This window comes from Nematolebias whitei, chromosome 11 (genome assembly GCF_014905685.2).
Source record: "Nematolebias whitei isolate Nwh7 chromosome 11, NemWhi1, whole genome shotgun sequence".
Lineage (NCBI taxonomy): Eukaryota > Metazoa > Chordata > Actinopteri > Cyprinodontiformes > Rivulidae > Nematolebias > Nematolebias whitei.
Window position 1 is genome coordinate 49,883,210 of NC_056508.1, and position 13,741 is coordinate 49,896,950.

Consider the following 13,741-nt stretch of genomic DNA (forward strand, 5'->3'; position numbering starts at 1 on the left):
TTTTTTCTTTTTTCTGCTGCCTTTCATTGTAAATCTTTTGTATATTTTTATATTGTTATGGAATTGTTTTGTACTTTTTTAAAATGAATAAACTTTATACCATACAATATTTGTCCATTAAACCCAATGAGTCCAATCAGCTACTTGGACTACAAGCATGTCTTAAAGACATAAAAACCTGGATGACCCTTAATTTTCTCCTGTTGAACACAAACAAGACTGAGGTTTTGGTTTGTGGACCTGAGCACCTTAGGAATGAATTTTTCAGTCTTTCTCCCTCCTTAGATGACATTAATCTGTCCTCCAGCTCTAATGTTAAAAATCTTGGTTTTATTTTTGATCAGGACATATCTTTTATCCCCCACATTAAAAATGTTACTAGAACTGCTTTCTTCCACCTGCGTAATATCATTAAAATTAGAAACATCCTATCTAAAAATTATGCAGAAAAACTGGTCCATGCATTTGTCACGTCTAGACTGGACTATTGTAATGGTTTATTATCTGGATGTCCAATACTTCTTTAAAATGTCTTCAGTTGATCCAAAATGCTGTTGCCAGAGTCTTAACTGGAGTTAGTAGGAGAGATCATATTTCTCCAGTTTTAGTTTCTCTCCATTGGCTCCTTGTCAAATCCAGAATAGAATTCAAAATCTTACTTCTAACCTACAAAGCTCTCAACAACCTAGCTCCATCTTATATTACAGATTTTATTGATCCATATCTTCCTAGCAGAGCACTTTGCTCTCAGACTGCAGGTCTATTTGTGGTTCCTAGAATTTACAGAATGGGAGGCAGATCTTTCAGGAACCAACTTCCAATCTCTGTCCGTGAGGCTGACACATTATCCAATTTTAAAACTAGGCTTAAGACTTTCCTTTTTGCTAAATCCTATAGTTAGGGTCAGCTTAGGTTTCCTGAGTTATCCCTTAGTTATGTTGCTATAGGCTTAGACTGCTGGAGGACAAACTGACCACACTTTTCACTCTGCTACTGTCTTTACTTACTCTGCTCAACCTGTTTTGTATTTGTAATTATTTTTTCTATCCTTAACATGTGTTTTGTGTCTTTCAGGTACACCTGGACCTACAGTATATCTGGACCTACCAATCTGTTAGTCTGTCTTTCCTTCCTGTCCTCTCAAACCAGCCGGTCAAAGCAGATGGCCGCTTGTCCTGAGCCTGGTTCTGCTGGAGGTTTCTTCTTTTTAAAATTAAGTTTTTCCTTTCCACTGTTGCCACTGTGATTGTTCAGGATGGGAGACTGCAACGAAGCCAAGATTCAACTTGTCTGCTGTCCTCCTTAGATAGTGAACGTTACTAAATGGCTTTTATGTATGTGAATGTTTCTGTAAAGTGCCCTGAGACAACTTTGTTTTGATATGGCGCTATATATCAATCAACCTTTATTTATACAGGTAAATCCCATTGAGCCTCGAGGACTCATTTACAAGAGAGACCTGATTTCAACAAAGAAAGATGACAACAATGGACAACAGCAACAACAATAAGCAGTTATAAAAACTCATACTACAGGTTTTTTTTTTTTTAACAAATAGGATGGCTAAAAGGAAAAAGGTAACAAAACAAAAAACAGCTAGATTCCAAGACAAATGTAGAAAACTAAAAACAGGAACATGTCTGCATTGGACCCTGCCAGGAGTCCAACAGATTCTTAAAGACACTTAGAGAGGTCAAGGTCGAGAGCTATAAAAATAAACTGAATTGAATTGTAGAAGGGTTCATGTAAATAATGTCACCGTAATCAATGGAGGGAAGGAAAGTCGGTTACAAGGCGTTTCCTAGCATTCAGAGTTGGACAGAATCCGTTTCTGAAAAAAAAAAAAGTTTAACATCCTGATGCATGCTCGGTAATCCAGGTAGAAAAATCCAAAAAAGTTCAATCTGGTCCTCTGGACATTAAAAAAAAAAAAACAAAGCAAAAAAATGCAGAAACGTTTCGTCTCTCATCTGAAAGACTTCCTCAGTCTGAGGTGTTGTATTCAGCTCAGTCTCTTAAATAGCACCTTCTCAGAGCGGATCAACCCAGTTTAACTTTAAGTTTCTTTACTAGGTTTTCCAAGTACGTAACTCAGAATTGAACCAAGGAGCCCGTTTCCTCTGATTGATTACTTTCTTTTTCAGTGGAACAATTTTATCAAGTGAAGTTTGCATTGAAGTTGTAAGATGATCAACTAGATGATCTAAGTCACTGTTCTCTGATGCATTACTCTGCAAGACAGAGGAAAACATTAATGGAAAAGATTGTTTGAATTTGGTTACAGGATTTTCTTATAAGCACCTGCTGAGATGAAATTTACTCTGTGACAGTGTAGTCATTTAATGTAAACTCAAAGGTTATTAAAAAATGGTCAGACAGAATAGGATTATAATAATAGGATAATAGGAGGAACTATTACCAAGTCCTTAAACTCTATACCATAGATCAGAACTAAATCAAGAGTGTGATGATAAGAATGAGTAGATGTGTGGACGTTTTGGGTAAAACCAAATTGGTCTATTAAATTATTAAAGGATATGCTTATGCTATCACTTTCAATACCTACAAACCGGATTCCAAAAAAGTTGGGACACTAAACAAATTGTGAATAAAAACTGAATGCAATGATGTGGAGGTGCCAACATCTAATATTTTATTCAGAATAGAACACAAATCACAGATCAAAAGTTTAAACTGAGAGAATGTATCATTTTAAGGGAAAAATCTGTTTTCCAAATTTCATGGCATCAACAAATCCCCAAAAAGTTGGGTCAAGTCCATTTTTACCACTGTGTGGCATCCCCCCTTCTTCATACAACATTCAACAGACGTCTGGGGACAGAGGAGACCAGTTTCTCAAGTTTAGAAATGGGAATGCTCTCCCATTCATGTCTAATACAGGCCTTTAACTGTTCAATCGTCTTGGGACTTCTTTGTCGCACCTTCCTCTTTATGATGTACCAAATGTTCTCTATAGGTGAAAGATCTGGACTGCAGGCTGGCCATTTCAGTATCCAGATCCTTCTCCTATGCAGCCATGATGTTGTGATTGCTGAAGAATGTGGTCTGGCATTATCGTGTTGAAAAATGCAGGGTCTTCCTTGAAAGAGATGACATCTAGATGGGAGCATATGTTGTTCTAGAACCTGAACATAGTTCTCTGCAATAATGGTGCCTTTTCAGACATGCAAGCTGCCCATGCCACAAGTGCTCATGCAACCCTATACCATAAGTGATGCAGGCTTCTGAACGGAGCATTGATAACAACTTGGGCTATCCTTGTCCTCTCTGGTCCGGATGACATGGCGTCCCAGTGTTCCATAAAGAACTTCAAAATCGTGACTCATCTGACCACAGAACAATCTTCTATTTTGCTACACTCCGTTTTAAATGACCCCTGGCCCAGTGCAAATGTCTGAGCTTGTGGAGCTTGCTTAGAAATGGCTTCCTCTTTGCACTGTAAAGTTTCAGCTGGCAAAGGCAGATGGTAGGGTGGATTGTGTTCACTGACTATGCTTTCTGGAAGTATTCCTGAGCCCATTCTGTTATTTCCTTGACAGTGGCATTCCTGTTTGAGGTGCAGTGACGTTTAAGGGCCGGAGGGTAACGCTGGGTAACACCATTCTGGTATTGTTGCACTATCTTTCTGCGCAACAATGGTGGAATTGGTGATCCTCTTACCATTGTAGATGAACAGATGCTCAGATATATTCATCAATTAACACGGATTCCTCATTTTTCTGGACTGAATAAAACGTGCAGTGAATTTTAAGGAAATGCAAACGTGAGACGTCATTTATCTTTGACCCATCAAAATGAATGCGGTCATTTATTTACAGAATCAAAGTTTAACATCAAACATTTACAGTAATTTGGCAAATTATGAAAATAACAACAAAAGCAATCAATCAGGAAAAATCATACGGCCATGATTTTTCCGTTGCTTCACCACAGACATTTATGAAAACTGTACAATTATGATCTCTTTATCCACACGGCGGTGGATGAGCACTTTACACAGACATTTCTAAAATATCTGGAAGAATTTCTACTTGAGAGAAGAGTTTAAAGATGGGAAGGAAGTTTAAAGGGGAGAAAGATGGTGTTTGAGGGAGAGTGTTGAACAGAACGGCACTCTCCGGGCTTTCTTCAGCTTCTTCCTTACAGTACACTTAGGTGGTGAAATCGACTCTTTTACCTGGAGATATCTCAGGCGAGATTCCGTTTAACGCACCCTTTCAGCGTCTCCGTAGGATGCTGTTACTCGTCCGGAGTAATGGCGAGGCTCTGTCCGACACAAGCTCACCTCAGTGGAAAATGTTATAATCCCATGAAACTTGGAAGACCTCTGTGGTCATGTCAGGGTCTTCCCGGCTCCCACAGCTACTGCACAGCGCTAGGACATATCAGAACTGTCCGCGCCGCCGAACTTCTCCAACCAACAGAACTGGGCTTCTCCGCGTAGAACTGAACTCATCCCAACTCTCACAGAACTGAACTTCTCCGACCCACAGAACCGAACAGAACCAGCACAGAACCGTGTAGACCAGGAAGTACAGACATTTTAAAGAGCTCTTTTCCCGGTTCATTCGGGAGTCTTCCCATTGGTCAGAACCGACCAGACGGGGGTGTGTTTTGTGACGTAAGAGGTTAGAAGACAGCAAGAATTGTTATGGAACAGATCAGAAATGTTCTCACAGACAGAGAGAGTTTTGTTTTGGCGAGTTTGAAAAACAGGTGCCAAAACCCCCCTGTTGACGTCTGAGAGGATATAAACAAGACAGTTGTTCCAACACATGTCTGCTTCGATTCCTGACCCTGGAAAACGCACACTTGCTCATTCAAAAGCAGAAATCAAAAAATGCATAATTACTCTGTAACAGCTTTAACATGAGTTCTAACTTTGTATGAGAATTAAAAATCATTACACTGTTTCAGTTAATAAAATCGATTAGTTCACTGCAACATCTAAAATGGTTTGAACTAAGACACTTTGATTATCAACATTTGTAAAATAGTAATGATAATAGAAAAGAGAGTGTTCTTCCACTTGAATTTTCAAGAAAGAAAGTCTCAGGATGGGTGAACCTGTATTTCTGGATTCAAATCAATGAAATGACAGTTCCTGTCCCACAAGGTTCTTAAGGTCAAGAGTTTTGACCTTAGGCTTAGTCTTGACATCAGGTTAAGTTCACTACACCATCTTGGCTTCTGAGAGACACTGACACTCTGAGAAGCTCTTTTTATACCCAATCATGTTGTCAGTTGACTTAATTAGTGTTAGTTGGTCTTCCAGCTGTTCGTTATATGCTCAATTTACTTTTTCCAGCCACTTATTGCTACTTGTCCCAACTTTTTTGGGATTTGTTGACACTGTGAAATTTTGAATCAACACATTTTTCCTTTAAAATGGTTCATTTACTCAGATTAAACTTTTGATCTGTCATCTGTTATATTACGAATAAAATATTGACATTTGCCATCTCCACATCATTGCATTCAGTTTTTATTCACAATTTGTTTAGTGTCCCAACTTTTTTGGAATCCGGTTTGTATATGAATATTTAAATTACCCATTATGATGATTTTAGCAGTATTTAATAGTAAGTCGGTTAAGAATTCTTAGAATTCAGACAAAAACTGAGAGTAAGCGCCTGGTGGACGATATATAACTAGTAAAAGTAACTTTTCTCATTTCCATTTTGGATGAGAGACTGAGGGACAGCGATTCAAAAGCATCATAACTAATAACTGGTTTGGCATTAATCAATAATCCTGACTGAAAAATAGAAGCTACTCCTCCACCTTTGCCAGTTGTTCTAGGAACATGAAAATTTAAATAATTAACAGGAGTGGATTCAATTATACTAACAAAATCCTCCTGTTGTAGCCAAGTTTCTGTCGGACAGAATAAATCGTCAAGTCAAGTCAAGTCAGATTTATTTATAGAGCACATTTAAAACAGAAACTGTTACCAAAGTGCTTAACAAAAATATCACATCAACAGATAAAAAGTAGCAAGATATATTTACAGCACATGGAATAAAAATATAAAACCAAAAACAATTAGAAACAATGAAATACTAAATCAGATCACGTTGTGTCAAAAGTCAAGGAAATAAAAACAAAAAGCATAAACTCAGTCAGAAACAATGAAATACTAAATCAGATCAGATGACCTTGTGTTAAATAGGAATAATAACAAAAAGCATAAACAGAATCAGCATCAATGAAAAACCAGATCTAAAGCTGATCACCCTGTGTTAAATGTCAATGAGTATAGGTGCGTTTTTAGGAGAGATTTAAAGGCAGAGACTGAGGTGGCCTGTCGAATGTTGATGGGCAGATTGTTCCAGAGTTTAGGGCCCACGACTGAGAATGCTCGATCTCCTCTGAGCTTCAGCCTGGTTTTTGGTACGGCCAAAAGCAGCTGGTCTGATGATCTCAAAGCCCGAGAAGGAGTATAAGGATGAAGAAGGTTGGAGAGGTATGAAGGTGCAAGGCCGTTAATGCACTTGAATCAATATGATGATCAGTTAGCAGTTCATTAAGTAACAGGGATTTAGAGGAAAGAGATCTGATGTTCAATAATCCACATTTAATGATTTTATGATTTTGCTCTGGTAAAGTAACTGTGCTTATTTTAATCAGATTTTTATGGTTTATATTTTTAGAGCTGATTTTTGGTTTATTTAATTTGAGCCGTGGGCGAGTTGACACCGTTTCAATGGGGGTTTGGGTGGATAATGGAGGAGAAGCAGCAGAGAAGTGTGGAGGACTACAACTCTGCTTCCTGGACTGGATGCTGGGTTGTCAATAATTTTGGGGATAAACAAAATCAGCCATATTTCTAAAAAGAAAAGCGGCTCCGTCCAAAGTGGGATGGATGCTATCTCTCCGCATCAGACCAGGTTTTCCCCAGAAAGAACTCCAGTTATCGATGTAGCCCACGTCGTCAGAACACCACCTGGACACCCAGCGGTTAAATGACGACATACGACTAAACATGTCATCGCTGGTCAGGTTGGGGAGGGGGCTGGAGAAAACTACGGAGTCCGACATGGTTTTAGCAAAGTCACACACTGAAGCAACATTAATTTTAGTGACCTCCGATTGGCGCAACCGGGTGTCATTACCATCGACGTGAATAACAATCTTACCGTATTTAGCTTTAGCCTTAGTCAGCAGTTTCAAATAAGATTCTGTCACCCGCTCTGGCCCCCGGAATGCATTTGACTATGGCTATTGGAGTCCCTAAAGCCACGTTTTGGACTATGGTGCTTCCAATAACCAGGGTTTTCTTCTCAGCGGGTGTGTCACTGAGCGAGGAAATTCGATTAGAAACATGAATGGGTCGGTGGTGAACTGGGGGCTTAGCCTTAGCACTACGCTTGCTCCAGACCATCACCCGGCCGGCCTGGGGTCCTGGCTGCTTAGGTCTGCTGGAGGACAGCTAATGGGAACTAGCCTCTCTGGTTCTGCGCTGTCTAAGGGGACCTGGCTAGCTACTGGTTTTTCTACAGCACGGAGCTGAGCTTCCAGTTCAAACAGCCTCTCCTCCAAAGTTACCATAAGACTACATTTGTTACATGTATCATTACCACTAAAGGAGGCAGAAGAGTAACTAAACATCTGATACACGGAGCAAGAGAAAACAGAGGAAGCAGGGAGAGAAGCAGCAGCCATGCTAAGCTAACACTAGCAGGAGCTAGCACAAGCTAGCAGAGCCAATACACCAATAAAAACCGAGACGTGTTGAAAGATAGGTGTTTTAAGCACTATCCAATAGTAGAAAAACAACTGTACTAAGTGTGTTTGTGAACAAGAATGAAAAACTGCAAAAGACAGATAAATCCAGAAAAAAGAGACGACTCAAGCAAACAATTCTCTCGAGCTACCAACAAACAGGAAGTGACAATACGTCTCACCACGAATGTGCAACGTCAGCCAGCAGAACCAGTCAGCAGATTAAGGCGGTACTTCAAAAAATAGACAAAAAGTTACCAAAAAACTACCTGGTTTGGCGAAGGATGGCTGCTGTGGCCCACATTGCCAAGACTCATACTGGACAGGATGAGCGCGAGGGAACCAGAGCCCAAAAAACTAGGGCGGCCAGGGAGCAAACATAAACAAGTGAGCACAAAGACAGAGAGAGCTTCTGAGAGAGAGAAGCCCCTGAAGACCAGCCTATTTATGGGTGGGCAGAACATGCCACATCTTGAAACAAAGGTTAATTAGTTAACCCAAAATGTCCAAAGGACAAATAACAATATGTGCCTCAGGCACATAACACTGTGTCACATGTTCAGAGATGCCTGTGACTGTGTTATGTATTCAAAGCTCATGTCTTTTGTGTTGTACAGGCTTCGATCAATACTTCATGTCACGCTCCCTAGAAAATAATCGCAGGAACATCTGGTTTGCTGAGTTTTGGGAAGATGACTTCAGGTGTAAACTGACTCGACCTGGAGTCAAACTGAACCCACACAAGAAATGTACAGGTACACCCAGTCCTTAGGATTGTGGGAACACTTTATGAACACATGGTTTTATTCTGAATTCTGCGCTTGTCTACAGGGAAAGAGAGGATTGGTCAGGATTCATCCTACGAGCAGGAGGGAAAGGTCCAGTTTGTGATTGACGCAGTCTATGCTGTTGCTCATGCTCTGCACAACATGCACCAAAACCTTTGTCCAAACAGCCATGGTGTCTGCAGCAACATGGACCCTGTGGAGGGACGACTGCTGCTTGATTATATCAGATCTGTCAACTTTAATGGTAAGGAAAACCTTAAAACTAAAAGCTTGCATCAGCACTACAGCTGGAACTCTTCCTGCATTCAAACCTGAAGGAAATCATTTGTATTGGTTGTATGTTTTTTTTTAGCAGTATAGAAATATAACAGACTAGAGAAATGTCACTTCCTGTTAAATGAAGTGGGTGGAGTATAAAAGGATATATCTAGAAATGTTGCGTTTGGGAGCTGACTGCAGGTCGTCAGTCACTGCAGCTAGCTACTGCTAGCCGTGGGCCTTAGGCTTCCTCTCTGACCCTGGACCCTCAGCCAGCTCCCACGGCTTCCTCTGGCTCGAATCTCTCTCAGAAGTGGCAACTCATACTAATCAATAAATCAAGGAAGCATGAATTCAGTTTTACCAATTATATTAAAATCAAGGTAGGAAAAGTTTACAATTTACAGCGCTGGACTCTCCGGTCTGTGACGCGTTCACAGACCCGGAAGAGCCCCAATGTCCTGTGTCATTACTCATTTATAGGGTCCTAAGACTCCAACTTCACAGAAGGGGAGCTCAACCTGTCAGTGTATGAGGGGGCGTGACTAAGTGTGTTCTCAGTGGATCTTATGTGGTTATGATCTGTTAGGAAATATGAAACAGTGCTTCAAAAGCATTCTACATGATGTGGCAAACAGTTTAAACTATTCCTTGACTGATATTGAATCCCAATGAGACTCTTTTTAGAGTTGATGGCCGAGTTTAACCCAGTCAGAACCGGGTCATAATTTTGTTATAATCCCATCTCTGAGCAGATCAAAACCATAGGTCCAGTCCAAAAATATCATGACATATATATATATATATATATATATATATATATATATATATATATATATATATATATATGTATATGTGTGTGTGTGTTCTGGTATTCCCTACGGTATGGGGACATGAAACTGTTTACACAGTCACGTCATGGGGACCTGTTCCCTTATGGGGACCAAAATCCAAGTCCCCATAAGGGAAACTGCTTTAAATCAATATTTGAGCTATTTAAAGGTGCCTGTGAAGTTTTTGGGGCTGGCCCATAACGCATGTTTTTCAGTCAAAGTTTGTGTGTTTGTGTGTGTCCCATAGCGCCCCCTTCCATTTTTTTTACTGCTACTGCAACCAGTGCTTCACACACACTTTTCATCCAAATATAGTAAGGTGCCGCCTACTTCCTGGTCCTCATTAGGAAGGATTTCACCAGAAAAATACAATTTAAGTGTAAAGGTGTTTTTCTTTTAAAATATAAAGAAAATAATATATAAGACGATTATTTCATGTCCAAATTCAAGTTTGTTAATTTAACCCCTTCAAAATAAAATAGCATTTGGTCAAAATGTTGTACATAAACTAAAGAAATGCCAAATGGACTATAAAATATATGTACAAATCAACAAAATTAAGTAAAAAATTGGTTAAAAAGCTTATCCAATTACAGAAACAATAAAAAATTGTAACAATTTTGCAAATTTTCACTCTTATATTGTAGCCAAAGCAAATGGACAAACATTTGTCATTTGTCTTTGCCACCTGAGGCATTAAATGCCATTAAGGAATTCCTTGGTAATTTAAAATTCACAGAGGTCTTTTTGGCTGGAGATCTTAACATTGATTGGTGTAAGTCGACCCCCCTCTGTGACAAATTCAAGGAATGTTGCTTGTCTTTTAATTTAACCCAACTGATCGACTCCCCCACCAGATTAAATAAAAGCCACCCTGAAAATTCCTCCATCTTAGACCTGTTTCTAACTAATATGCCTCACAAATTCCCTGGTACAGGTGTATTTGCTGATCTTTTGAGTGATCATTGTGTGACAGCGGCTTTAAGAAATAGTAAACTTTCACCTTCTAAGCCCAGATTAATTCAAAAAAGGGATCTGAAACATTTCTGTGAACAGTCATTCCTCTGGGATCTGTCTCACTTTGACTGGCATCGTATTCTGTTAACTGATGACGTGAACTCCGCTTGGAACTATTTCCATAATAATTTCATTTATTTCCTGAACATACATGCTCCTTTTCGTCAGTTCAGAATAAAGGGACGAGACAGCCCCTGGTTTACTCCAGAGCTAGCTGACCTCCTACACAGGAGAGATCATCTTTGGGCTGCAGCGAGAAAATCTGACTCAGACACTGACTGGTTGAGTTTTCGACAGATGAGGAATAAATGCACAACTGTTGTCAAAGCAGCAAAACGCAACTATTTCTTATCTCAGACTTCCAAAAATCTAAATGACCCTAACAGATTCTGGAAAACAATTAAATCTCTCTCAGGCACCCCCCAGTCATCTGACCTCCCATCACAACTTCTCGTTAACTCTGTTCCTGTGTCAAATAAGCACGAGATCCTGAACTGTTTCAACAAACATTTTGTTGCTTCTGGTTCTTTATTTGACACAGTTACTAATGGAAAATCAGCCACTTCACTTAATAACCTAACTTCTACAAATCAAATCCCTCCTTCAAGTCAATCCTCAGTTAATCACAGCTTCTCTTTTTCTCCATTCTCAGTCAGTGAGGTCAATAAACTGTTAAAAGGTCTTGATCCTAAAAAATCTGCAGGTCCAGATGAACTTCCACCTTATTTCTTAAGGCTGGCTGCTCATATCATCACAGTCCCTGTGACCCACATCTTCAATCTCTCCACAAGACAAAACTCCATCCAGACATCCTGATGCATGCTCAATAATCCAGGTAGAAAAATCTAAAAAAGTTAAATCTGGTCCTCTGGACATTAAAAAAAACCCAAAACAAAGCAAAACAACAAAAAATGTAGAAACGTTTCGTCTCTCATCCGAGAGACTTCCTCAGTCTGAGGAGCTGTATTCAGCTCAGTCTCTTAAATAGCACCGTCTCAGGGTGGATCAACCAGTTTTGCTGCTGACAACCAAAACCAGCTGATCACATGCTCAAGAAGGACCATCAGCATAACAATGGATCATTAGCACACTGATGGCTGTTTACTGTTCACAGAGGGCTGAGTGATACTAGCAATCACAGCATTGTAAGAGGGGGACAGTTGAACCCGGAGGCCTCCACCCCTGTTTAATGATGGACGATTCCTTTTCACAAAGATGGCCTCCTTTACTCCTCTCTCAAACCATCGTTCCTCTCTGTCCAGGATGTGCACATCTTCATCCCTGAAAGAGTGACCGCTGGCCTGGAGATGAGTGTAGACTGCAGAGTCCTGGCCTGATGATGTTGATCTTCTGTGCTGGGCCATCCTTTTGGCCAGTGACTGTTTTGTTTCCCCGATGTAAGACTGATCACAGCCCTCCTGACACTGAACAGCATACACAACATTACTCTGTTTGTGCCGGGGGACTGGATCTTTAGGATGAACCAGTCTTTGCCGTAATGTATTTTGGGGTTTAAAAGCCACTGGGACGTTATGTTTAGAAAATAAACGTCTCAGTTTCTCTGATACTCCCTCAAAGTTTCAGCCTGCCTCAGCAATGCCAAACCACCACCTTCCAACATCAGTAGAGAGGAGAGGGACGCACTCACCACTCTTAGCAAGGACAAAAACATCACCATTCTCCTAGCAGACAAAGGAAGGTGCACAGTGATTTTGAACCAGAAAGACTATCATGAGAAAGTTATGACACTCCTTAGTGACTTAAACACTTATGAACCTCTGAAAAGAGATCCAGGAAGTGGTTACAAGAAAAAGTTAATAGATTGCCTGTGTAGTGAACTTAATCTGGTGTCACGACTAAGCCTAAGGTCAAAACCCTTGACCTTAAGAACCTTGTGGGACAGAAACTGTCATTTCATTGATTTGAATCCAGAGATACAGGTTCACCCATCCTGAGACTCTCTTTCTTGATAATCAAGTGAAAGAACACTCTCTTTTTTATTATCATTACTATTTTACAGATGTTGATAATCAAAGTGTCTCAGTTCAAACCATTTTAGATGTTGCAGTGAACTAATCAATTTTATTAACTGTGTAATGATTTTTAATTCTCATGCAAGTGTGCGTTCCAGGGTCAGGAAGAAGCAGACATGCGTTGGAACAACTGTCTTGTTTATATCCTCTCAGACGTCAACAGAGGGGGTTTTGGCACCTGTTTCTGAAACTCGCCAAAACAAAACTCTCTCTGTCTGTGAGAACATTTCTGATCTGTTCCATAACAATTCTTGCTGCATTCTAACCTTTTACGTCACAAAACACACCCTGTCTGGTCGGTTCTGGCCAATGGGAATACTCCCAGATGAACCGGGAAAAGAGCTCTTTAAAATGTCGGTACTTCCTGGTCTAACCAGTTCTGTGAGGGTTCTACTCGGTTCGGTTGAGTTCAGTTCTGTTCAGTTCTGTGCGGAGAAGCCCAGTTCTGGGAGCCGGGAAGATCCTGACATGACAACAGAGCTCTTCCGAGTTTCATGGGATTATAACATTTTCCACTGAACCGGTGCTGTGAGGGACAGAATCTCGCCACTACTCCGGACGAGTAACAGCATCCTACGGAGACGCTGAATGGGTGCGTTAAACGGAATCTCGCCTGAGACATCTCCAGGTAAAAGAGTCGATTTCACCACCTAAGTGTACTGTAAGGAAAGCTGAAGAAAGCCCGGAGAGTGCCGTTCTGTCAACACTCCCTCAAACACCATCTTACTCCCTCTAAACTTCTTTCCCATCTTTAAACTCTTCTATCAAGTAGATATTCTTCCAGATATTTTAGAAATGTCTGTGTAAAGTGCTCATCCACATCCGTGTGGGTAAAAGATCATAATTGTACAGTTTTCATAAATGTCTGTGGTGACGCAACGGAAAAATCATGGCCGTATGATTTTTCCTGATTGATTGCTTATGTTGTTATTTTCATAATTTGCCAAATTAATGTAAATGTTTGATGTTAAACTTTGATTCTGTAAATAAATGACCGCATTCATTTTGATGGGTCAAATATAAATGACGTCTCACGTTTGCATTTCATTAAATTCAATGCACGTTT

The 13,741-nt window shown here is 40.2% G+C and overlaps 1 protein-coding gene across 1 annotated transcript in view; it reads left to right on the forward strand.

The window, feature by feature from the left end:
* grm6a (glutamate receptor, metabotropic 6a) overlaps positions 1–13,741 on the forward strand; it is a 145,197-nt gene that overhangs the window by 54,826 nt on the left and 76,630 nt on the right. Inside the window, exon 5 of the mRNA XM_037684615.1 lies at positions 8,578–8,778. Coding sequence (XP_037540543.1) covers positions 8,578–8,778 — 201 coding nt within the window. The remainder of the gene's footprint in view (positions 1–8,577; positions 8,779–13,741) is intronic.